We start from the raw sequence: 26,246 nt of genomic DNA on the forward strand, positions 1-26,246 counted from the left end.
GGACCAGATGGACCAGATGTCTCCATGAAGCAACAAATGGCAAAGCTCTGGAACTGACTTGGTCCAGGACCATTCTCAGAGCCAGGATGGACTGATGTCTCTCTCCAAAGCATCACTGCCTCCAACATAACTCCCCAAAGACCCTCTCCCCAAACACACACATGCACTAGAACTCACCCAGGCACAGGTGCAGGATGGCCATCCTTCCATCCCCTCCCCAAGCTGCCATATATTAGGACTCCCCAAGTCCCCAACAAGCTTCACTAGTCAAGCATGGAAAGAAATTTGTTCTAGGAGACTGTGGTCACAACTACAGCCAATGGATAAAACGAGAAGAAAGACTGTCAGTCAGAAACCACTAAGCTGTCTCTATTCATACAAAGCAATCATAATGAAGCTTGCACTAAGTGTCAGGCTTTAAGTAGATACTTTCAAATAAGTCATCTCATAATCTTCCTTCATCCTGGAGCAGGACAGCAAGGTGACTAAGACCTGGATGCTGGAGCTAGTCTGCATTTGAATTCTGTCTCCACCACTTGTGGGGTCTCTGTGGATAAATCATTATACCTCAGTGTCCTTACCTGTAAAAAGATTATATGAAGGTTGATAGAGGATTAAATGAATTAATGTTTGTAAAATGCATAGAACAGTTCCTGGAACCTTATAATCATGTCTATGTGCCTTACAAATAAGTTCCTTCCTTTACTCATTCCACTTACATCAAGTATCAGTTATGCACTCTGTAGCAACGGTTACTATATCTGTTTGAGAAAGGAGAGGGAAAAAATGCTTCCATTTTCTCCAACAGGATTGGAGAGTTCCCCTTTGCCTGGAGTTATGCTCTGATAGAGGAGTCTCTGGAAAGGAATTTACCAAGAGTTCTGATGAAGAGGAAGCCAGGGGTGCAGGTGGATAGAGAGGCGAGGCCCTTGTTGGAGGCTGTTTAGCAAGATGCAAAGCCAGCGTCAGCACCCTGGACAGCTCTTCACAGGCCAGGGATTCAAAGGTTATTCCCTTGCCAAGGCTCAGGCCTTAGCCTTTTGCTGAGGCAAGGCGTCCTGGTCTCCCTACCAACTCCTATGCCCTAGTCCTTGGGGCTGCTGATGTACAGTGGGGATGCCTTCTAAGCTGGAAGTTGAAAGATGAGGGAGTTTAGTGTCCCTGGGCTCTCCTTAAGGTGCTGGACCAGGATCCTCTTCCTCTCATGGATCTTTATCTGCTCCTCTCCCTGGCACTGCCAGGGATGGTGTGTTCATGTTGCAGAAAGAGTAGCGGAGGCACAGGAATAGAAAATAAACATGAGGACCATAAGATTGATCCCATGGCCTGGATTTAAAACCAGATCTCTACTGCTAGGAAGTCAGACAAGTGACCTAGCTTCTCCATGCCCAACTTCCTCATCAGTAAGACAGGAGAATATCACCTACCCTGAACCAGGATTGAGTGAGGACTAAAAAACAGCATGGACAACACCTCTGGCACAGATACATGCTTAATAAGTAGGCCCGTTTCCTATCATAGGGGAATGGAAAACTAGAGAGTTAGTCATGAGCCCAAAGATAACTTGCCTTCATACTCAGGAAGAGCCATGAATTCTGTGGGCCAGAGGGCTAGAAGGAATCTGCATCTTGAAGGCCCTGGGAAAGTCTTTCCTCTCTAAGATTCCACTGTTCTTCAGCCACAAGGCAGAAAACTTGTGCCTTAAATTTCAACTACCCTATCATTTAGGTAATATATATATAAAATGGCTCAGCAGGCTGGAAGACTGTCCCTTTAAAAGTCTCATAATGGGAGAGTCAGAAGAGGCCAGAGATCTCAAATCTGAATGACTGGAGAGCAAGGCAGGTGATATGTTTTTAAAACCAGCTGGAGAGGGTGTGTAGTGACTAAAGTCTTCAAATAAAATTTCAAACAGTTCTCTAACCCAACAGAGCCCTTCTACCACAGCCATTTCCCCCTGAGGGTTGCAGTGAGTTAGGAGTCTCCTAACTCCTTACTTAACAGACACCAAGGCTGAAGCCCAGAGAAAGCACGCTGCAGAGCAGCTACTGGCAGTGGAAAAGTTTCTTCTTCTTCCCTTCGGTACCTGGGTGGGTGGAGAGGCGGGGTAATAGGTGGCAAGGCTGCTGCCTCTCATTCTAGCACGCTGGTCTCCATCACCTCATCCCACAGCTATCTCAGGGACAGAAGCCAACTTTCCAATCCCCCCTGGGCCCTCCACCAGCCAGGGCAGAGCCTGGAAACACATTGCCTGCCTAACCAGAAAGTCTAGCCAAGAAGCCAGGGTATTCCTGAGACTTATAAGATTAAAAACCCCCATTTTACAGATGATAATAACCATGGCAAGCACTTACATGGTTCTTACTATGTGTCAGGCATCCTAAGAAATAGATATTATTATCCCATTTTACAGATAAAGAAACAGGGATAAAAGTGACACACGCACACACCCAGGCACCCTAACTAGTGTGTGGCAGAGCTGGGAGTCATCTCATTCCCCTGCCTCTTAAAGCTCAAGTTCTTTGCACAGCATCATGATGCCTCCTTGGGGGTGGGGAGCACCATAAAGGAAGAAGTCAGATTTAACGCTAGCTTACTTTTGAGGCCAGAAAGATGGGCAGAATCCTCTCTGACTCCGGAAGAGAGAACAATCTACAATCTCAACAGCACCAGTCTCCCAGCCTCCACTGCCTCAGAGCCTCTCTCTGGCCAGTCTGCAGACCAGAACATGGATTCTATGTGCCATCCAGGGTCAGCTCTGGAGATGCATCAGGCCCAGCACACAGCCAGGGCTGATCACCTTGTCTGCTGAGAATGGGGTGTCTCAGCGGGTGTGGCCCTCTTAAGGTGAGCCCCCCTTGAGCCTCTCACGAGGGCAAAGCTGCTGGATCCTTCGGGAAAGTGGTCGCGGCGCCCACACGTAATCTCCTATAGCTCCAAGGGAAGACCCCGCCGCAACACTCCCAGAGCCCACCAGGGACTTGGAGGCAGCTCTGGAGATTGGAGGGGGTGTGGGGTTGGGAAGGAGGCGGGACCTCGCGGGAGCGTAGGGAGGGCTTGGTGGAGCGCAAAGAGGGCCTGGGAGGAGTTACAATGGGGAGGGCACCAGGAGGAGGGAGAGGCGGAGCTGGGGAACCCGGACAGTTAAAACGGAAAGGGGGAGCACTGGTTAGGAGAGGGTGGTGAGGAATTCGGAAGAGTGGGCGGGGCATGGCTGATATTCCGGGGGCCCTGGGCGGGGACAGGCGACTTCTCCCCTAAATCCGCAGATGCTCATAGTCAGGAATTCTCTGCTGTGACATTCTCCCAAAGGGCTGGTAGGTCGGAACCTGTCCAACAGTCTCTTGCCTCCCCCTCCCTTCCCCAGCGTGGAAGGGGCCAGGGGGCGGGGCCAGAGAAAGGGTTGGGGGGAATCATCCCTCCTCGCCCCTCACTGCCTCACCTTCCAGCTGCGAGAACAGATGGACGCAACCACGGCTCACCTCGGGGACTCCTTGCCCGCTGTGCGCCGAGATCCAGGCTGAGGAGGAGATCTGGAGCCCCCTACGCTACCTTTCCCGAGGGTCCGGGGAGGAGCGGCTGCTGTGCGCCCCCTTCCGCGGGGAGAAGAACGGGCGCGGACCCCACGAGTCCTAGAACTGCAGGGGTAGAGAGCCCGCTTGTCGCGAGGCGCACCCTTCCTCAGGGGCTTGGCCAAGACTCTTTCTGCATTGAGACCCTTTACTGGGGCTTCCAGCCGCGGCGCATCTGGGGAGGGGACCCCCTCCCGACAGCGCCCCGCCCCCAGCCCCCGCCCAGCCGACGTCGCATTAGCATGAGCGACGCAAGTGGCCCGGGCACCACTCGGGGGCCGAGACTCACCGCGTCACAGCCCCGAGTGTAAAGGAAAAAAAGAGTAGGCGGCGGAGGAGGAGGCAAGAGCCGACGCGAGGGGAGGGGAGAGCGGCGGGGCGAGCGAGCCGGCGGGCGGGCGGCAGCAGCATGTCCCTCGGCCCGCGCGGGCGGCCTCTCAGCGCTGCGGGGGTGACTCCCGGCGCGCCCAAGGCGCAGCGTGCTCAGTCTCCGGCCCCGGCCCCTCGGCACGCCCTCCTTTCCTGACCGCCCCTGAGCCCAGCGGCGGCGGGTCCGGGGCTCGGTTGCGACAGCGGCCGCGCCTCGCGGGACAGGGCCCTTGCCTTTCCCGGAGCGCAGAGTCCCCCGAAGTACCGCGCCCTCCTCTCGGCACTGCAGGGCGCCCGCTCCCGGCCCAGACCAAAGCGTCTTCGGAAGAGCCACAGGGTGGGGGCAATGGAAGCCGTGGCGCCGGCGGGTCAGGCCCCGGCGGCAGCCAGCAAGCTGTCGGAGGTGGTGGGCGCGGCGCTGCAAGATCCCCGGCGGCAGCGGCGCCTGGTGCTGGTCATCGTGTGCGTGGCGCTGTTCCTGGACAACATGCTGTACATGGTCATTGTGCCCATCGTACCCTACTACATAAGTGCGGCCAACGAAAACCCCACCCCGACTTCCAAAGTGAACGCGCCCATCTTGCTACCGACTACTCCGGCCAATGCCAGTGCCAACATGGCCAACACCTCAGAGTCCTCGACGGCCGCGACGCCAGCGGGTTCTACAGTGAAGCCCCACTATCCCGAAGACAGCGAAGATGTGAAGATCGGGGCGCTGTTTGCCTCCAAGGCCATCCTGCAACTGCTAGTGAACCCTTTGAGCGGGACCTTCATCGACCGCATGAGCTATGACTTGCCGCTGCTTATGGGCTTGGGGGTACTGTTCGCTTCTACCGTGATGTTTGCTTTCGCGGAGGACTACGCGACGCTCTTTGCTGCGCGCAGTCTGCAAGGTCTGGGTTCCGCCTTTGCGGATACGTCTGGCATCGCTATGATCGCCGACAAGTATCCCGAGGAGCCCGAGCGCAGTCGCGCTCTGGGCTTGGCGCTGGCCTTCATCAGCTTCGGAAGCCTAGTGGCGCCGCCCTTCGGGGGGTTCCTCCACAAGTTCGCGGGCAAGCCCGCGCCTTTTCTGGTGCTCGCCACGGTTTCGCTGCTCGACGCCCTGTTGCTGCTGGCGGTAGCTAAGCCCTTCTCGGCTGCAGCACGGGCGCGGGCCAACCTGCCAGTGGGCACGCCTATCCACCGTCTCATGTTGGACCCCTACATAGCCGTGGTTGCAGGCGCGCTCACGACATGCAACATCCCCCTAGCTTTTCTCGAGCCCACCATCGCCACGTGGATGAAGCACACGATGGCGGCGTCTGAGTTGGAGACGGGCATGGCCTGGCTGCCGGCCTTCGTGCCACACTTGCTAGGCGTCTACCTCACAGTGCGACTGGCAGCGCGCTACCCGCACCTGCAATGGCTATACGGGGCGTTCGGGCTGGCAGTGATCGGCGCCAGCTCATGCTTGGTGCCTGCCTGCCGCTCCTTCGCACCATTAGTAGTCTCGCTCTGCGGCCTCTGCTTTGGCATTGCGCTGGTGGACACTGCGCTGCTGCCCACCCTCGCCTTTCTCGTGGACGTGCGCCACGTCTCGGTCTACGGCAGCGTTTACGCCATCGCCGACATCTCCTATTCCGTGGCCTATGCGCTGGGGCCCATAGTGGCGGGCCACATCGTGCATTCTCTTGGCTTTACGCAGCTTAGCCTTGGCATGGGCTTGGCCAACCTCCTCTACGCGCCTGTCCTACTGCTGCTGCGCAACGTGGGCCTCCTGAAGCGCTCTCGCTCCGAACGCGACGTGCTGCTGGATGAGCCGCCGCAGGGTCTGTACGATGCTGTGCGCCTGCGGGAGCGCCCTGTGTCCGACCGGGATGGAGCACCTGGCAGTCCGCCTGGCCCCTTTGATGAGTGTGAGGACGACTATGACTACTATGCCCGCAGTTAGCAGCCCCGCTCCTCCTCCAGGCCACCAACCCACTACCCACCCCCTCCCCAGACCCCACCCTTATCCTTGGGTCAAGGTGGCTGCTCTGTGAGCACCCTGGCCAGCTGAGGCTCAGGACCCGCCCCCTCCAGCGAGTACCCTAGCCCCTCCTCTGTCTTTATTTCCCCTGTCCAAGTCCCTTCTCTTTGAGCTTTTCTGTGTCCAATGGGGCGTGGAGCACCGAGGCACGTGAATTGATGTGCTCCTGGAAGAGATGAGGCGCCCGGGCCGCCACCTCGGGGCTCCCGGGTGTGGAGCTGTGCCTCTGTCTGTCCTTCCTTCCTTATCTCCCAATGCCAACTTGGCCCGCTGCACCTCCGGGCCGAATCAATAAACTATATCTGTATGAGACCGAGTCTCTTTACTGATGGGGGTGGGCGGCCGGGCAAGGGGCTAGGGCAGAGGGGAGGGTGAGCTGGGTCTAGACCCAATCCGGGTCTCAGTCCAGCGGCCACGTAGGAAGCCTGTGGCTCTTTCGCTACCTGGAAAAGGTGATAGGAAATAAGCAAACCCAACAAGGGCTCTCATTCAAGAACACCCTAGTGTACACGGAGCCCTCAGCGCGCAATAGCCCTTCCCCCACCCCAGGCCCGGCGCAGCGCCCCAGGGCGCCACCCGGGGGAGCCTGAGGACCCGCTCCCTCCGGGTGCGCTGGCCCCACCCCTTGAGGACACTCCCTGAATCAGCTACAGAGCTCCAGGGAGCCCAAGATGGGCTTCCCTTCGAGTCTGGCAGCCTGCCCCGTCCAGGCTTCGAAAGGAAATTGGAACCGAGCTGTTATGGGCAGCGAAAAGAAAAACTAGCCCCATTTTAAAGGGCTCGATTTCTGGAAACGCGCGTGTGTGAAGTGGGTGTGTTCGTTAGAGACCTAGGCTCTATCCTACAGAGCAGTAGGGAAGCAGTTGCCGGTGTTTCCGCTGTGTCCTGGATGTACAGGTTTGAGTGGGGGCTGGAGAGTGTGCGAGTGTGCGAGCTGGTACCAACCCCTACCCTACTCGGTCCTGAGTTGAAGCAGCCCCCTAGGGCTGTCAGAGAAGTCTCCCCACCTTGACAGCGCGTACCCAGAGTCCCAGACTGGCGTTTGTGCACCACTCCCAGACCTGCAACCTGGGTCCAGGCCGCAGAGTCCTCTGATTCCGGCATGGAGAGGCCACTGTGTTGGGGTACGCCTCTGTATTAGACAACGTCTGTAGGGGTCTGCACTGCTCGTGTGTGCACGTCTGTTCTTGGTTTAAGTGTCCGGTTGCGTGTCTGTTTGGGCAGGGTCTGTTTTGGTGGGTCTGTCTGTGTGTGTTCTGGTGTAAGGATCTAAAGGGGGGGAGGGATGCTTTGTCTGGGAGGAGTGTCTGCCTCTGCCTGCATGTCTCTAAGCATCCCCAGATCTTTCTCCCGCATATTCCTCATAATGCCAGACTGGATGAGTGGGAATATAAAAGAGGGACCCGCAGTGATCAACAAACAGGTTTATTACTGTTATTATTATCGTCAGTAATAGGGTTTGAGCCTGCCCTAGACGGTGGGGAGGGCACAGATTTACCCAGACTGAACCCTCCCCAGGGCTCTCCAGACGCAGCCAGGGCTGGGAAAAAGGGGTTGGGGGAGTGCGGGGGAATAGGGAAGGCTGGGCTGAGGGCGATGGGCACCAGCGAAGCAGTGTTCTGCACCCCCTTCTCCGGCCTGGATTCTGATGCCTTTGCGAGAGCTCGAGCTCCTCCGGGAAGCCGTCAGCGGGGGATGGGGGCCGGGAGGTGGGGTCCCGGAAGGCAGAGGGGTGCGGGGAACGGAGGATGGAGAGGGAGAGAGGTAGGGGTGGGGCTGGGGGAGGGAGGAAAAGGAAGAAAGGGGAGGGAGGAGGAACAGGAGGAAAGAGGGGAGGGAACTGGCGCGGCCGTCTCTCTCGCAGCCAGTCGCGAGGCCTCGGGGACCCGGCGACGTCGGAGGCTCTACCTCAAGCAGAGGGAGCAGCCCCTACCCCCGCACTGCTGATGCGCCCCCCGAATCCCTTCCGGCTCACATTCTAGCCCCTAGTTCTGCTTGGTGTGGTGCAGCGGCGGCCGAGGCAGCAGAGCCCAGGAGAGCAGGTGAGAAGGGCTGGCTGGCGGAGCACAGGGCGGGGAGCGGCGCTTAGGAGCAGAGAGCCGCGGAGGGAGGCTCCGTCCGGGGACAGCGCGGGGCCGAGAATCTCCAGAACCCGCGGAATCCTCCCAGTCCTGAACGGCAGAGGCCGTCGGGGGGCACCGCCAGGAGAGTGGGATTCCGTGGCTCCGTTTTTCTACCCAGGGTCTGGACACGGGGAGACGGGGAGCAAGCTGGACAATGAGAAGTTAAAGAGAAAGGGCTTGGACAGGCTTGACTGTCAGGGCTTCAGGGCTTTACGGCTCCACGTGGATGTCCACACTTCTCATGGACCCCCAACTGCTAAACGCCAGGGTCTGCACTTCCTGTGCGTAGTAAGAGGGTCTGCAGGTCTCATGCTGACAGGCTGAGGTAATTGGCTGGAATCCGCCTCTCTCAGACTCTGGTGGAGGCAGGGGGTGGGCTGTCAGCGTGGTCGCAGTGAGTCCCTGGAGCATGCCAACAGCCAATCGCCCCAGGGCTAAGCTGGGTTTGGGCCTCTGGGGCAGAGCAGAGACCCCCTCCAGGCATCCTTCAGAAACTAGGCTGGCAGAAGCATGGACTGGAGGGCACCAAACTGACACAGAAAGACACAAACACATATACACCCTTTAGGTGCCAGCCTGAGAGCCAAAGAGAAAGAACACCTGGCAGGCAGGGATCAGGCCCTTCCCTTTGGTACACACAAAACCATCCTACTCCAATCTTGTGTCTCTCTCTGAGACATGAGGTCTCTGAGGCTTGACTGGTATCTTCCCGCTGTGGCTGGGAGCCAGAGCAAGAGGACACATTAGCCACACTGTCTGTCGGGTCTTTACCAACTTGACCGTGGCCTCGTCACCCCCTCAAAACTCCATTGTGCTGGGATTGACTCTCACCGGGATGCTGCTGCTGCTGCTGCTTTTGCTTTGCAGTGAGTAGCCCCCCACCCCCACCCCTCTGCCGCACTCCAGGGCCAGTGAGGACTCCACATTCTTTGCCCAGTGCTGCCAGGCAACCCTGGGCTCCTCTACCCCTGGGCTAGGATTATCCATCTTTCTGGATGCTCTGTCTTTGGGTCAGCTGTGCTTTGCACCCAGCTCCCACTCTCTCACTTTGCCTGTCCGGGGTTGGGGGTAAGGTGGTGAGGTGGAATGGAGTAAGCTGTAGCTTTAGGCTCTTAGGAAAGAATGGGGATAAATGAGCAGAAACTATGGGTAGGTGTTTATGCCTATGCAGGTGATCTCTGGGAAGAGGTTGGGCCCCACTAGCTTTAAAACTGGCTTTTGGCCCTTTTGGCCTGGCTCACTTCTACCGCACCTTGAAAATTAATCCACCTCTCTCCAGGCCTATTCAAGGGGGCCTAAGGGCCTGAGCAGCTCAGCTTCCCTGTACCACCTCTTTCAGTATTCCCATGCCACCTATACTGGGAGCCTGCAGACCAAAGACTACCTAATTCACAGCCCATCCAACAGGGTCCTCCCTGTTTTGGCCACAGGCCAGTTTCCCATCAGCCTAGAGTGCCTCCTGGAGCCCAGCGCCTTGGAGGACATTGTATTCATTCATGCACACATGCATTCCTTATACTTAGCTACCCAACACTGATTTTACCCCATGCCAGGGAAGGGCTGGGGACCAGAGGTAAAGCACTGAACAGGGCAGGTATAGTCTTGCCCTGAAGAAGCGCACAATCTGGTGGGAAAAAGAGATTTTAATCTGCAAAGCACATATCTATCGGTGCCAGGCAGGAACAACGCAAGTGCTCAGCCAATGACCCCATGGATTTGGAGTGAGCAAGCCCAGCCCTGCTCCCTCCCACATTGCTCTGGTGGTGGTTGTTGGGGGGGAGGGATCAGCTGAGCCTGGATGACAGCAGTCTTGTGGAACAAGGGCCAGGTGAAGGCTCACTTCAGGCCCCACCGTCTCCTAATGGAAGCTCAAAGAGGACACTATGGTCAGGGGAACTGGTCTGGAAGTTAGAAGATTGGAGCCAAGCTCCTGAATACTCCTGCCCAGCTTTGGCCTCCTCATAGGGCAGGGGCAGGGTGCCAGGCGGTGGAAGGTGAAGGGTCCATGGCAGGTCTAGGTGGCTGTCATGTTGATGCTTCTCTGCTTCTTGGTCCTCAGGTCTGCATCTCTGCTTCCCCAATCAGGAGTCATCAAGATGCCCATCCTGGAAAAAACTCCCCCTAAGATGGCAGCAAAAAGTCCCAGCAGTGAGGAGGAGCCTGTGAGTGATGTTTGGAGCTCTCTCTCTCATCCCTGCTCTCCCTACTCAGAAGCCTTTGCTTCCAGAACATTCCTGAGTGAGATCGGCCCCCAACGCTTGCCTGACCCCCAGTCCTGCACTCTCCTGTGCACGAAGTCCACACTGCAGAGCTGCCCCAAGTTTGTTGAGGAGCCCAGGAGGGCCTGGAGGGTCTGGGAGTAGCTTCAGGGGATACTGAGAGAATGCTGACAGCTCACACTTCTAAGCCCCAAAGTCAGGGCAAGCCCTTGACCTGGGCCGGGTATTCTCTTTTCTCTCAGGGCCTCCACTCTCCTTCCAATGGCTTTGAGCCTAATAGAGTTGCCTTAGGATGAGGCTGGATTCTAGAATCTAAGCCTTGTCCCATCCTAGTCCCAGCCTTTAAAGCACCATCTTCTCTGCTGGTTTGGGACAATGCTGCCCCTCCTCCCACCCCAACTCACCTTCCAATGTAGATAGAGCAACATATCTGATCTTCAGGTTGTTGCACATGTTGGTCCCTCTTTTTGACACCTCTTTACTCCAACCCCTGATCAGAACTCTGATCAGGGAGATCAAGGGCATCTCTCCTTGAAGTTGCTCACCACATTGTCCAACAAACACTTCTGTTGTTGCCTCTGGTCTGTCCCTCCTTTTGGACTGTGGCCACCTTGAGAGCAGGCCCTGTCTCTCCATTGTCCCTGGGCTCAGCCCAGGGTGTGGCTCACATGAACTGCCCAGAAATGTTTATTTATCTGAGACCCCAGGGCCCAAAGACCCTGATTTGTAGAAGTCCCTGCCCCTGTACCCAGGCAAAGCCAGAAGTCCATAAGTCTAGGAAGAGCCCTAAGGGGTAAGACATTTGAGCAGAGATTTACTTCCTGCCTCTCTCTTTCTTACCCTTCACTGATTCTCTGGGACAGAGTCAGAGTCAGGCAGGCTGAGTCAGAGTCCCGAAGAAGGGTAGCCTGTTTCTAGCAGGGGCTCCAGCCAGACCTGCCGGCACTCTTAGCCAGACCACCAGCTGGACTGAGCTTTTTGTAGGTGTTTGCCTCCCACTCATCCATCACAAGGACCCCCAGACCTCAAGAGAAGGAAAAAGGAACCAGAGTGGTTAGGTGGGGAGGCTGGTCCTGGCTCTCTAAGAGTGGGCTGGGCAAACTGGACTGCTGCCCAGACCCGTCCTTGAGTGCTCCTCAGGGCAGAGACAGCCCATCCACCACACTGCCATCTGCCTTCCTCCGCCTAGGTCAGTGAACTGTAGATACAGGCTCAGACAGGCGGAGCCCATTCACTCATCAGCGCATGCGCTCCGGCACATGCGCGCTCTGCGTACTCGCACTCGGGGTCCCTTCCGCCCAGGGCGTCTGAGGGTGATGGGGTCTGTCCAGTTCCTGCAGCAGCAGCCGCAGCAGCAGCAGCAGGAGCAAAACACAGGTAAGCCTTCAAAGGACCCCTTCACTCCGCAGCCTGGCCGAGGTGGAAATTCACTGTCTCCACCAGCCCACAGAGGAGAAACCCCTGAAAGAAGGCAGCTCACTGTCCGCCAACTTTGTGAAGTTTAAGTAATAACATGAAAAGCAGCGATTTCTGATTGTGACCAGCTAAGTGAGGAAAAGGAAAAGGAGGGATGGAAATGGAAAAGAGAACAAGGGAGAGAACGGCCAGAGGAAAGAGTAGAAGGGCGGTGGGAGGACCAGACTTCAGGTCCGGCCTCTGCCTTCGAATGGCTGGATGACCTTGGACTACTAGTCTCTCCTCTCTCTGGCCCTCAGCTTCCTCATCTGAAAATAGGACAAAAATCCCTGCGCAGGCAAAGCCATAATTGTTGAACACACACAGGAGAAGCCAGAGTGACCAAGCTGATTAACGGAGAAACCCAAATCAGGAGGACATTGGTGGGGAGTTCTGCTCAGACTCTTGAGACACTCTGGGGGCCCTCAGGTATTATGGGTTTTCTATTAGGAATCCCCCCAGAGGGATAAAGATAGTAACATCACAACATTTTATGATGTGTCTACTTGGGGCTAATAGTTTCCCTTATTTAATTTTCTCTCTGTGCCCCTCTAAGGTGGGAATTGTTATTTATGTTTTATGGATGAGGAAGCTGAAGCTTGGAGGGATTAAGAAAGGAAGGACTTCCATTGCAATCCCCACCCCCACTCCCTCCCCATACCTATGTGGAACTAAATGCCCTTACCTGGGTTTCATAACTGAGAGGGATTTTAACAAGGAGTCTAGGGCATGAGTCACCTTTCTAGAAAATACCATGCAGAATTCTGGCCCTTAGGACAAGCAGCGAACTATACCTCTCACCCTCTTTCACCTGTCCAAACCTCACCCTTTGGATTCAGTCACACCCTTTGGGTTCAGAGATCAATTGGGTTGTGGAGCCCCAGTTGGGAAAAGTTCCTAAATTAAGAATGGCCAGCAGTCAATATGAGTGACAGGACTATTTCATCTTAGACTCATTCTTTATGCTTTATAAGCACATCTATGGTCTCTTTGATGCTGTGAGAGGTATAAATTACTACCCCCATTTTACAGGGGAGGAAACTGAGGCACAGAGATAGGGGTTATTTGTTCAGGATCCCACAGATGGTCCACAGGAGGGTCAGGCCATGAACCCAGGTCTGTCTGGTGTCAGTATCAAGGTCTTTTCCTCTGCACTGTGTCCTCTCCCAGAGGCAGACCTGGGGTGTAGGAGAAAGCAAGTAGGAGCTACCTAAGTCCATAATTCTGCTGAGCTGAGCCCTAGAAACAGATGAGTCCCAGGATAGGGAACAAGGATGGGGCAGATAGAGACAGACACAGGGGATCAATCTGGTGACAGGCACAGACCACACATAAGGGCAAGCATGAAACCCTGTGAACCTTCTCTTCCAGGGGCTGCCCAAACTCCCTGTGCCCCCATTGCAGCAGACCCTGGCCACCTACCTGCGGTGCATGCAGCACCTGGTACCTGAGGAGCAATTTAGGAGGAGCCAGGCCATTGTGCAGCAGTTTGGGGCCCCTGGTGGCCTTGGCGAGACCCTGCAGCAGAAGCTCCTGGAACGGCAGGAGCAGACAGCTAACTGGGTAAGAACTGCTGAGAGGGGCAGACAAGGACTCCATGGGGCGGGGTACAGCAGGCAAATATGGAGACAGAAGGATCTGGATGAGGGGCAGGTTGGTGACAAAGATGGGGCAAATGGACGATAAGGCATGGGGAAGAGCCAGAGGGATAGCAGAGAGCAAGAGTGAAGGACAGACAAGATTGGGGTGGGGGATAGGGTTGGGAACAGAGAGGGAACAGATGGGAATAGAGATGGGATGACAGAGAGACAGGGTGCAGGGATGGAGGACAGGTAGGGATAAGGATGGGGGACAGGGAGGGGCAGATAGGGGGCAGTAATAGGGGGCAGATGAGTAGCAGGAATGGGGGCAGCGGAGGATGGCGATGAGGTCAGGGAAGCAGAGAGGGGTGAAAAACAGGGGCAGGCAGGGGACGTGGGTGAAGCATCAAACAACCAGGAGGAACACTGGGGTGGGAAAAAGGAGATAGTATGGGCCAGAGCTGAAGCACAGGCATGGTGGACCAGGGAGGACAGAGGCCCAAGCACATAACTGAGGCTCGGTGAAATGAATGAATGGAAAAAGTGCATGATCCAGTGAAGAGTCCCTATTTTCCTTTGAGGTCATTAGGACGGGACTGGTGCACTCCACAGGCAAGGCGTGTGTGCGAGCATCACAGGTAATGGCGCCCTTCCCCACCTTCCCTGGCAGGTGTCTGAGTACTGGCTGAACGACATGTATCTCAATAACCGTCTGGCCCTGCCTGTCAACTCCAGCCCAGCTGTGATTTTTGCCCGGCAGCACTTCCAAGACACCAATGACCAGCTAAGGTGAGGCCACCAGGCTCCGGGCTCACAGCTCGGGAGTCTGCCTGAAGGAGGGGGCCTGGCTTCAGCACCAGGAAGGAAAGGCCAGAACTTGTGCCGTCCTGAACTTTCTGAGGCCAAATGACCCTGAGACAGTGGCCCGTCTAGGCCATGGGGTCAGAAAGGAGGTCAGAAAGGTGAGGGGCACATGCGTAACAAATGCAGGATCTGCCTTTGAATGTATATATTTGGGGTGGGCCCTACTGGAAGCCATGGTCCCCTAGGTGTCCCTGTGGCAGTCTGGACCCAGTTGAGGCCCTGGGAGGAAGCCTATACCTTCTGATTGCACCAGTACTTGAGGCTGGGGCTTGTTCCTGAGACACACTGCCCCAGGCTATCTCAGAGGGCTGGGCCTCTACTGTCCTGCAGCCCCCAGCTCTAACCAGAGACTCCGAGGGGGTGGAAATGGTTCTTTCCCACCAGCCGCCGCCACCAGAGTCTCTGCCATCTGCTGCAATTTCAGAGCTCACTGAGCTGCTGGAATGGTCTCAGGAACCACTGATGACTATGGAGGGGCCCTTTTTGCAGCAGGGGTTGTGGGGCAAGGGGTGGGGGTCTCCTTGCTGGAGTCTCTCAGAGACAAACTCAGGTCTCTGGCCTCAAGACCAAAGGTGGCACAGCGTGGGCAGAGTTCAGAAGGAGTTAAAAAACAGGAGGCACGGCCCACCTCAGCCTCGGGGCAGGGCTCAACCCTGCCTGCCTCCTTCCTCACCAAAACCAGCCCAACTAACCTGCAGGCCAGGGGCAGCCTTCCCCCTCTGCTGCAGCCTGGCCTTTCCTGGGCAGAAGGAAGTGGGCAGACAGATGAATGACTCCTGGAAACAGTTCTCAAAATTACATAGAAGGGGGGGTGCTTCTCTCCTGATGCAATTAAGCCAGCCAGGCTCATCATCCTTGGGCGATTAGGATGATGCAGTCCCGTGGCATAGTTCTCTGATGCCACCCCCTCCAGCCCTCAGCACCCGCTTTCCTTTTCATTAACAATAACAGGACCAAATTACTGACTTTTCCCAGGAGACTGGATTTCCCAAAACCATGGGGGTCTTGGTCCAGTCCAGCCCTAGCACGCACAGGCTTTCCCCTGGAAGAACTCCACCACCCCTCACTGTCCAGCCCTCTCCTGCCTATTCTGTGGCCTCTCCTGGCTTCCTCTCCGTCCTCCTCCTCATTCACCTTCCAGTTTCCTCTCCTGCTCACAGTTCTCTCCTTAGGACCTTTTTTTTTTTTTTAAATTTTTATTATAGGAGTTCCCATCATGGCACAGTGGAAACGAATCCAACTGGGAACCATGAGGTTGTGGGTTCGATCCCTGGCCTCACCCAGTGGGTTAAGGATCTGGCATTGCCGTGAGTTGTGGTGTAGGTAGCAGACATGGCTCAGATCTGGTGTTGCCATGGCTGTGGCATGGACTGGCAGCAACAGCTCCAATTAGACCCCTAGCCTGGGAAACTGCATATGCCATGGGTGCTGCCCTAAAAAGACAAAAAAGGCAAAAAAAAATTTTTATTATAGATGATTTACAGTGTTCTGTCCATTTCTGCTGTACAGCAAAGTAACCCAATCATACACACATATACATTCTTTTTCTGACATTATCTTCTATCATGTTCTGTTACAAGAGATTGGATATAGTTGCCTGTGCTGTAAGGTAGGCTCTCATTGCTTATTCATTCTCAATGTAATGGTTTGCATCTACCTACCCCAAGCTCCCCTCCCCCTTGGCAACCACGAGAGTCTGCTCTCCACATTCTGTGCCTAGGTTCATCTGTGATCAGGACCATTTTTAATCTAAGGTTTGTGAAGGATTGAGGGCATGGGGGTGGGGGTGGCGCAGCAGGAATCCGATCTGATTAGGGCACCACCAAGCCAGGCATCTGGTGGGTTGTCCATGAATTTGGGAGAGACAGAGGGAGGAGGGAGGAGGGAAGGGAACAGGGGGGTAGAGAGAACAGAAGAAAGAAGGGATGCAGGAAGAAGAAAGGGAAGGAGGGAGGGAGCTGAAGGATGGAGGAAGGGAGGGAGCCTAGGTCAGGAAGAGGAGAAACTAAGGCGTCTTGTCTCATGTCTCTCTGCAGGTTTGCAGCCAACCTTATCTCTGGTGTGCTCAGCTACAAGGCCCTGCTGGACAGGTAGGAGTGAGCCCACTGGGAAGAGCAGTGCTCTGTTCTGGCACAATCTGTTGATTCATCGGTCTCCCTGCCACATCAGACAAAGAGCTCCCAGAGGGCAGGGACCTTGTCTGTGTTCAGCTCTGCGTTCCTGGCTGCGCCCATCACAGAGCAAATAACCTCACGCTCGTGTGCCTGTGTGTGCGCGTGCGTGCGCACGCGTGCACGCACACACACACACACACACACACACACACACACACACACACACACTTCCCTAGCATCAGAATGACCTTTCCCCCATCTGGCCCACCATTAACAACTACGTTTCCCGGGGTAAACACATTCCCTCCTTGATCTCTTTAAAATGTTCCCCTCCCTCCATACCTCATATATATACACATGCTATAGATCACTGTGTCAGGAATCTAGAGAGCACATCAAAAGTAGGGAAGGAAAAGTCCTTGGAGCGAAGTGATGGTGAGTTCAGCCTTGCTACTTGTTGCTTGAAGGGAACAGTCTCCCCTTTCTGAGCCTGTTTCCTCAACCTCATCAAGCTTGAGAGCTAACTCAGTGGACACAGGGTGTCCTGATAGCTAGAGAGAGCTGCATAAGCAGAGTGGGTATCACTGATCTTAGGAGGAAAATCCCTCTTTTTTTTTTTTTGTCTTTTTAGGGCTGCACCCATGGCATATGGAGGTTCTCAGGCTAGGGGTCCAATCAGAGCTACAGCTGCCGGCCTACACCAGAGCCACAGCAACACAGGATCTGAGCCGTGTCTGTGACTTATACCACAGCTCACAGCAATGCCAGATCCTTAACCCACTGAGTGAGGCCAGGGAGCGAACCCTCAACCTCGTGGATCCTAGTCGGGTTCGTTAACTGCTGAGCCATGAAGGAAACTCCAGAAGGCCCCGCTTCTGGCCAAGCACCAGGTGCCTGGGAGCAGCAGGAGAGTAAGAAGGTGTGAGGGACCCAGGGACCCCAGAAGCAGGTAATATAAGAGCATCCAGTGCTAGACAGAGAGAAGGGCCCTAAGCAGTGTCCACTGCACAGACAGGAAGCTGAGGCTCAGAGAGGTTAAGGGGGTTGTGCTTGTGGTCATACAGCCCAGAGGTGGCAGAGCAAGGAAGGCACAGGAGCTAACATCACTCACTTTTTAAGTTGGTCCAGTTTAGTCTTACCTAGCCTTAGAGTGGAGGTTCAGACCTGCAGCTCCTTCAGGGTAGGGTGATTCCTCTGGAGAGGAGGGGGCAGAGTGACTCAGGGCTTGGACCCTGGGGTCAGAATTCTGACACCCACAACACAGGATTTTTTTTTTTTTTGTCTTTTTAGGGCCACACCCATGACATATGGAAGTTCCCAGACCAGAAGTCAAATTGGAGCTATAGCTGCTGGCCTACACCACGGTAATGCCAGATCAGATCCATGTCTTCGACCTATACCACAGCTCATGGCAACACTGATCCTTAACCCCCTGAGCAAGGCCAGGGATAGAACCTGCATCCTCATGCATACTAGTCAGGTTCATTACTGCTGAGCCCTGCCTGTCTCATCCCCCTGTCTCACCACCTGCTTGTTCTCTTTGACCCACCTACATACCCCAGACCTGCTCCCCACTAGAATAGGAAACTAAGGTCTTGTCTGCAGCTATATCACCAGATCCCAGTATGGTGCCTGGCCCAGGAGAATGCTCAGTAACATTTGGTGGCTGAAAGAGTGGCAGGAGGGAAGGAAGGAAGGGAGGAAAGGAGAGAGGGAGGGAGAGAGAAAGAGAAGGGGAGGGTAGGAAGGAAGGAGGAAAAAGAGACAGAGAAAGAGAATAAAAGGAAGAGGAGGAAGGGGGAAGGAAAGGCAAGAGAGGAGGAGGAAGTGGGGGAAGGAAGGAGGAAGGAGGGACGGACATGAGACATGCTGAGACCACAGGAGAAAGAAAACTTTTGGTCTTGAACTCAGAAGAGGCCTGTAGAAGAGTTGATGAAGGAGTAGACTCTTGAAAGAGTGGAGGGAGTTTTCTAAACACTTGAGTTGAGTGCAGGGGATGGAGGGGGGGAAGCCTTGCCGAGCACACAACACTATAAGCAAAGGCTCAGGGGGCTGAAGTGACCAGATCCATAGCGCATGTGACTGGGTGGAGAAGACTAAGGGAGGCTGGAGAGCACTGGAGGGTCTCCAGGGGCTGTGGAAATGGGGCACTCCACCCCTTTAGAAAGTAGGGGGTTGAGCTCTTTGGCAGCCAACCTAATGCAGTTCTGGCATCCATGCCCTGCTTTGCTTCATCAAATTATGGTAGAACCAACTCTAATTCCCTGCCTCCCCCTCCAGCCACTCCATCCCCATTGACTGTGCCAAGGGCCAGCTGTCAGGACAGCCTCTCTGTATGAAGCAATACTATGGGCTTTTCTCCTCTTACCGGCTCCCTGGCCACACCCAGGACACCCTGGTAGCTCAGAAGAGCAGTGTCATGCCCGAGCCAGAGCACGTCATCGTGGCCTGCTGCAACCAGGTAAGCGGCCCCTGCTGCTGCAACCGCTCAGGCCTGGGGAGGACACACGTGTGCTCATCCATTCCTGCTTCCCCAGGGATGCTCAGCCCCTTCCCAGGGTCACACGCAGAGCTGGGGCAGGGTGGCCCCAAGGTGGGGGGGGGGGTCTCTGGATTCCTTGTTAGTTTCATTTCTCTCCACTGGTTGGATTTTAAGAAGGAGGAGAGTCTTCAGTTGAGAATGTCTTCCATGGGCTCCCATTTCAGCCCTGACCAGCCAGGTCAGGCGCAAAGAACCGCCTGGATGGACTGAGGGTCGTTAATGAGACCCATCATGTTTTCAGCCCTTCCACTTGCAGACGCCCAGGCCATCGCCTTCCTGGAGACCACACACAGACAGACAGCTTAACACATGTCGTGACTGTCACGATTTCCATGTCCAGACCGTGAACTTGGCCCCTAATCACATTCATCCCATCTGATCCTATGACGACCCTGCAAAGGGGGCCTTGGACCCTCCACTAGACAGATGAGGAAACGAGACTTAGGTTAAGTGGCTTGTCCGAGTATGAGAAGGATTCCTAAGTCTGCCACTGTCTCTAGCCCATGCTCCATCCCCTGAAGCTCAGGTCCTAAGACCGGGTTCCAGGGAGCAAACGAGAGTCTTTGAGGGCCCAGGGCATAGGCTGAGCGTGAGGACTCTCGACCCTGTACTCGTGCTCACCAGACAGTATATTCTAAATATCGAGGCTCCACGAAAATATTCCATCTGACTAAAAGCTGGGTTCTCTTTTATTAAACCCAAGTTTGACACCTACCACAGGGACCACCCTGGTATTTGTTCTACAGTGCTTCCTTCTTGGGCTCCTCTGACATTTTCAGTCCAAGTCAGGAGCCCTAAGTCTGCCGTCTGAGAGCCCCTATTCCCAGGTTCGAAGCCCACCTTGTGCCTGACTGGCTACAAAAACGAGAACCTTTCTCCCTCTTAATTCAAAAGTCAAACTCAGCATTTCCCAGCCTCCCACATGCCATAGTATCTGTGCCTTCCAGGCATGCTCTCAGGACTCCTGTACCTGCTCAGGGCATGGGACCAGATACTCAGGGCAGCCAGCTGAAAAGGGATCCTGCCTGGGGCTAGGAATAAAACCCTTAACAAGGCCCAAGGCTCTAGCTTCAGAGCTGCTGAATGACAACTCACAGGCCTCACACACAAGGCACATGTTTTTGCCCACATCTGCATAGAGCATTTTGTGTGTTCTTTTTCCATTTTAATCTTCCTCTGCGTGTTACTTGCTGACTTGCTTTTTTTCTCCACTCACCAGCATGTTTGGGATCTGTCCCTGGTTCATTGCTTTTAACTGCTGGACAAATATACCACATTTTCCTTAGCCAGTCCCCTGCTGGAGAAGCTGGGCTCCCTCCACCATTTTGCTGTTGCCCACAAGGCTGGTTTGCACATTCCTTTATATGTTTTCCATGACACAAGAATGTAGGTTTTTCTAAGCCTTGGGCTAAAGTATGTATTAATAAGAGCAATTGCTGAATCACAGAGTATGCACATTTTTGATTTTGATTGACACTGCTCTCCAACAGCAGTTGTACCAATTTCTACTCAATTCCCCACAAACATAATGGTTTGATGTCAACCAGGAACTGCAGAAACGAGCTTTCCTTGGCTAAGTTTAATCTGGCCTTTGATTTGGGGCAGCTTGGAGTCCGGTACATTGGACTACATCGGGCCGGTCCCCACATTGTGACTCTCCCAAACCATCACCTATGCTGGGGACCATGGGCCTGAGCATCCCCCATCCTGCTCCCGTGTGAAGGCTCAGGGAAGGCCTGACGTCTTGGCCAGCTGCCCTGAGTGACGTATTTGACCTGTTTCCCCCACAGTTCTTTGTCTTGGATGTTGTCATTAATTTCCGCCGTCTCAGTGAGGGGGATCTGTTCACTCAGTTGAGAAAGATAGTCAGAATGGCTTCCAACGAGGATGAACGCTTGCCTCCAATCGGCCTGCTGACGTCAGACGGGAGGAGCGAGTGGGCTGAGGCCAGGACGGTCCTCGTGAAAGGTTAGCAGCAGTGCCCAGCGCGAATCCACGCTCATCTCATCCTCCTCATGCCCATCGGCCTCCCTTCCTCCAGGGGCGGGCACCATGCCTCATCCCCATTTGCCACAGCCCAGGGCACTCAGGCCTCCCTCCAGCCCCAGTTGGCCTCGGTGACTTGAAACTGAAGATGACTTTTATACCCTCGTGTTTCACCTGACGATATTCTAGCATTCTGGGTGAGGCTGGCTAGCACTGGAATCGGAGTTATGTCCTGGAATATTGAGAGAGGGAGAGTTTTGAACTGGAGGAAGACCAGCTACAGTGAAGCTGATGTATTTTACTGGTTGGCAGGGATGGTACTCGTTTAGGGGTCCGAGTCACTGGGAGAGCTGTCAGATGGAGACTTGGAATGAAACCCACCTCTGGGAGGGTGACTGGCTGCCTCCTTCATGTGATGTTTTTGGTCCTAGAACTCTTCATCTTCAAGCTGACCTTCTCCTTCTGCCTGCTGCTCTTATGGACGTTTCTGAGCATTCCCATAAGAAAGCCAGCAGAGGCCTTAAAAGTTTCAAATCATCCTTCTGGAAACACTTTTCAGATCCAAAGTAAGCCCTATTCTCAGGGACTGGATTGAGAGTCTTCCTTTCTTGCCTGCATTAGAGAGTCCTGCATGAGAGGTGAGACTTCTGTAAGCCTCCCTCTGCCGCTCAGGTTTTCGTGCAGCCATGAGTCCATTCAGACTCCCCAAGTGTCTGTAAGCCCGTGACTTGGGCTAGGCCTGGGGAGTGTAAGAGACAGAGAGAATGAAGCCGCTGGCCCTGAGCAGCCCCCTGGATAGGAATTGAAGAGGAGAGTGTATACAGGGGAGCAGATCCAAGTATCTAGGAACGCAGTGTCAACCATGTAAGGCAATAGAGCCAGCAGGTGCCAAATAACAGCCCCAGGACTTCGGATTCAGGGGGGAGCCCTTCCAACTGGGAAGCTTTCAGAAGGCTTTATAGGAAGAGGTGGGACGTGAGCAAAGCTCTCTGATGGGAGTAAGAGGGGCCAGAGGGAGGGACAGCATCCAGGCAGGAGGACCCACTATGGGCAAGGCCATGTCTGCCTGCCCAGCTCCATGAAGAGAGCAGTCTGGCTGGCAAAGATGGCCACGCCAGACGTGCTGGGAGGAAGAGGGGGTAGGGCCGTCAGGGAACAGACCCTTCTCTTTCCCTGGAAAGTTCTTCCCCAGGGCTGGTTAGCTCCTTGTATGATCCAGAGCTCTGCTCAAGTGTCCCACCCTAGACCTTCCTCGAACCCTCCGCACCTACTGCCACCTCTCCCACACACACTCTGTCCCCTTGTCCCGTTTTCTCACCTTGACTGCATTTCTCACTCCCTGAAGTCAGCTTTTCATTTGTTTGATTCATGCCGATTACTGGCCTCTTCACCAGGCTACAAGGTCCAGGAGGATAGGAGCCTTATCTGGTTTAATTTCTGAATATGCTGTGCCAAACACAGTCAGGGCCCCATTATATTTGTTACATAAAACAATGAAGAGCCACTAAGGATACTGGGCTCCAGACTTAGTTCCCACTTCCCAATTAATTTTGCTTTCATTTAGTTATTGAGTACCTTCAAATGCTTGGTTCTCACAGATTTAGGATGCATGGGCCATGGGAAGGTGAAAGAGCCGACTCCATTCTCCCCAACCTCACTGCCAAGTGGGGGAATTAATAACTTATCACTCCAAAGTAAGTTAATTCCCTCAGGAGACCATGGTGTAATCAGATCCCACTCTTCTCCCCCTCTAGGGACAGAGACAGTTCTCAAAAGAATTGCCTCTGTTTCCCACTTTATTAGCAGGCCAGGCCCAAGCCGTCTCCCTGCAGGATTGACCAGGATTGCCCTCGGGTCTAAGTGCTTGGGCTGTGCTAATCGGAATTAATTTGTTAATGACACTTGATCTGGCTTTCTGAATGGAAGTGCTGTTTCTGAGGGAAGCACGGCAGAAAGGAGGAGACACACACACACACACACACACACACACACACACACACACACGCCTTCCCTTTAGAAATCTAATTAATCCAGTTCGCACTGTCTGTCATCTGCACAGCAGGAAGCCCATCCTTCACAGAGTCCCCTCCTCCCAGGAGGGTCCCTTCCCACCAAAGGGAAACAGGGAAATCACTTAGGAAATGATTTCAGTATGAGAGTGAAAGATTAAGGCAGCTTGGGCTAGAGTTGGGAGTGAAGATGGAAAGACACGGGAGGGGTCTAGGTATATTTCAAAGTAGAAGTGACAGCAAAAGGAATGAGAAAGATTCCTAGGTTTTTGATTTGAGCCACTGAGTAGATGGTGGCACCATTCACCGAGATGAGAACCAGGTTGGAGAAGTGGCCACAGAACGGAGACGGATGTTACGGCTGAGATGCCTTGAGTCATCTAAGTGGAGACATCAAGTTAGATCTATGCGTCTGGGGCTCAAGGGAGAGGTCAGTACAGAGATATAAATTTGAATGCCATCAGCACAGAAGTGATGTTTAAAGTCATGGACCTGCATGAGATCATCTAGAAACAGAAGAAGGGGGCCTCAGAGGTCAGGTAGAGAAAGATGCAAAGGGGATTAAGAAAGAGTAGCCTGTGACGTCAAAAGAAGACCAGGAAATGAATCACAAAGATCCAAGAGGGAAGGAGAGAGCTGCCAACCCCGTGAGATGCTGCTGAGAGCTTGTAGAAGAACAGGACAAAGAGGAGATTCTGGGCTTGGCAACCCTAACTCATCCCCGACCTTCACCAAAGTCAGACTGGAGTGGTGGGAACAGTGAATGGTTATATGCAGATGGGAGCAATTCAACAGCAGGAAGGAAGTGTTGATGAGACGGTCACTGAATGGCAGTCAGTAAAGGTGGATGCTCTTTTTAGACATTTTGGTACTAGAAGTAGCAGGACAGTGGGAGTGGTTTGAAGAGGATGGGAGTCAAAGGAAATGTATTTAGTAGAAGAGGCAAAGGCATGGATGTAATCTAGTTAAGTGAAATTGTTAATGAGAAGTGAGGAGACAAATAGAGGGATGGGATTCTTGCAAAGGCAAAAGGAGATGGAACCCAGAGAGGCAGGTGCTTTTGGTTGGTACAGGGGAAACAGAACCTGGGTCTGAGGTCCCCTGGGTCGTAACTGTGGTGGCAGGAATATGAGGAGGTTCCCAACCGGTGGCTTCTGGCCTCAGATCAGCAGAGCCATGGCCATGTGCCAACAGATGCTGGGATGGGATGCTGGAGACAGAAGAGCATGTATGAAATAGCATCTTGGAAAGTGGGAAAGACAAGCTACTCAGGAAACTTGCTAAGATTCATGGACTATGTTGGGCCCATATTTGAAGGCTTGGGGGTCATGCATTTTAGAAGAAACTAAGTAGCCTTTTAAAAAATAATGATTTTTCTTTTTTTCCACTATAGCTGGTTACAGTGTTTTTCCACTATAGCTGGTTTACTGTCAATTTTCTACTGTACAGCATGGTGACCCAGTCACACATACATATATACATTCTTTTTCTCACATTATCATGCTCCATCATAAGTGACTAGATATAGTTTCCAGTGCTATATGGCAGGATAATTAGCCTTATTTTGCAGTTCCTCCCCCACCCCCCACCACAGTGTTCAGGTTCTGAGGCTCAGGCAAGGAGAAAGTGGGTTGCTGGGTTCAGACAAGATTGCAGAGCATGATGGAAGGAAAGAGGTGTGGCAAGGGAATGGTTATGATGTTGGAGTCTGATCTGAGTTAGGAGGTGTGTGATTCTGCTCAGGCTGCCATAACATGTACTACAGACTGGAGGTACTTAAACAACAGCCTCTCAAGTTCTGGAGGCTAGAAGTCCAAAACCAAGGTGTCCACAGAGTTGGTTTCTTCTGGCACCTCTCTCCTAGGCTCGTAGATGTTGGATTAGGGCCCACCCTAATGACCTCATTTTAATTAATTACCTCTGTAAAGACCCCATCTCTGCTGTACAGTGGGAAAATGAAATAAAATTAAATTAAATTAAAAGACCCCATCTCCAAATACAGCCCCATGCTGAGGTACAGGGGATTAGGGCTTCAATTTAGGAATTTTAGGGAGACACAGTTCAGCCCATAACAGGAGGGAAGTGAAAGACAGCGGTGGGTGATGGAGAGTTGAAATAGGTGGTGGGGCGGATGGGTCTTGGGGGTGTCGATGAGATGTGTTGCCATGGGGATGGGCAACAGAGTGTGTGAGTCAGAAATCAAGAGGGTGATGCTTAAACTGAGACTTCGGGTCGGGGGTTGGTCCCTGGTAGTGATAACTTCCCTGATGTGATTGCAGGAGTGTGGCTAAGTAAAACTGTCAAAGGTGAGGGGCAGGGGGGCTGAGAGTGGAGGATGCTAAGGAGGTTTAAGCTACTAGAAGGATGACCAGAGTGGTGATGGGAAGGAGGTGATCAGGGAGCTCAGGTCCTCGTGGCAGGGAGTTGTGAGGTCACTGGAGCACAGCAATAGGGAGGACAAATGTGATGGGGAGACGAGCGGCTGCCAGCAGCAGTTCCAAAGGGAAAGGGGCAGGGGAGGAGTCATTTAGGAGAAGGAACGGGGGAACGCCACCTACTGATCTGGCCCTAAAGGAAGAGAAGTCTCCTGGAAGGGGGTGCAGGGAAGTGGGCCTGGAGGGGGCCAGGCTCCAGTTAAGGCAGAAGGTGAACAGGTCACTTTCAGAAGAGGTTAGCCGTGTAAGGGGACAGCCAGTCAGGCACCACGAAGCGTCCAGGAAGGAGGAAAGGCGAGGAGGGTGGGTGGGCTGAGTCCGTATGGGGGATACCGGAGCAGCAGTGGGTGGGAGTGTCAGTGAGAGACCTAGGAAGTCATCACTGCAAATGAAGATCCCACATCCCTAACCTCTAGGAAGCCTCTCTCGCCTGGTTCCAGAAGCAGCTGCTGGCTGTGGTTGTGAGGCCGGGGGTCTTTTTGGTTCGCAGTAGAACCACAGTTAACACTACAATGAGTTGAGCTTTCCAGAGTATCTCAGCTGAAATCCCGAGAACTCCACCTCCTTTCCTGGGACCCAGGCAGAGACTAGCGCCCATGGGCACTGGGCCCAGGCTGACACTGTCCAGCAGGAGGCCTCAGCCAAGCTGAGCTCCACTTGTCCTGCTGGGAGTCTGGACCAAGAAGGCGGAGCTCACGGGATCATCTGAGACCCAGAGGAGTAGTTGATTCCATCAACCCTCTCTCGTTAGAGAGATGGTCCCTGACCCTCCCTACGCCCCCCGCCACCGCCATCGTGCTCCATCTCCCAACCAGGATGGCTCCCTCTGTGAGCTCCCAGGCCGCCCATTCCCACCCTCTGCCATGACATTGAGAAGATGTTGCTCTCAGAGGTCCAGTAACCGCCGGCACGGCACAGCCCAGGAGCAGTGAGCCGGCTGTCTGCTGCAAGGCTCATGCTCTTCCTC

General features: G+C 54.0%; 2 protein-coding genes across 2 annotated transcripts in view; both read left to right on the forward strand.

Moving 5' to 3' along the window:
- On the forward strand, window positions 3,978-6,257 carry SLC18A3 (solute carrier family 18 member A3). The gene has a single exon (XM_013983446.2). The coding sequence runs from the start codon at window positions 4,288-4,290 to the stop codon at window positions 5,872-5,874; it is 1,587 nt and encodes a 528-aa protein (XP_013838900.2). The 5' UTR covers window positions 3,978-4,287; the 3' UTR covers window positions 5,875-6,257.
- The window catches only part of CHAT (choline O-acetyltransferase), a 50,148-nt gene continuing 31,809 nt past the window's right edge, over window positions 7,908-26,246 (forward strand). The window contains 7 exon segments of the mRNA NM_001001541.1: window positions 7,908-7,994; window positions 10,135-10,237; window positions 13,121-13,312; window positions 14,000-14,118; window positions 16,230-16,283; window positions 18,588-18,768; window positions 20,640-20,817. Coding sequence (NP_001001541.1) covers window positions 10,172-10,237; window positions 13,121-13,312; window positions 14,000-14,118; window positions 16,230-16,283; window positions 18,588-18,768; window positions 20,640-20,817 — 790 coding nt within the window. The 5' untranslated portion in view covers window positions 7,908-7,994; window positions 10,135-10,171.

Source organism: Sus scrofa, chromosome 14 (assembly GCF_000003025.6).
Source record: "Sus scrofa isolate TJ Tabasco breed Duroc chromosome 14, Sscrofa11.1, whole genome shotgun sequence".
NCBI lineage: Eukaryota > Metazoa > Chordata > Mammalia > Artiodactyla > Suidae > Sus > Sus scrofa.

Excerpts from the sequence above, each read along its gene's own strand:
- SLC18A3 (XM_013983446.2), top strand. The coding sequence starts at position 4,288 with ATGGAAGCCGTGGCGCCGGCGGGTCAGGCCCCGGCGGCAGCCAGCAAG.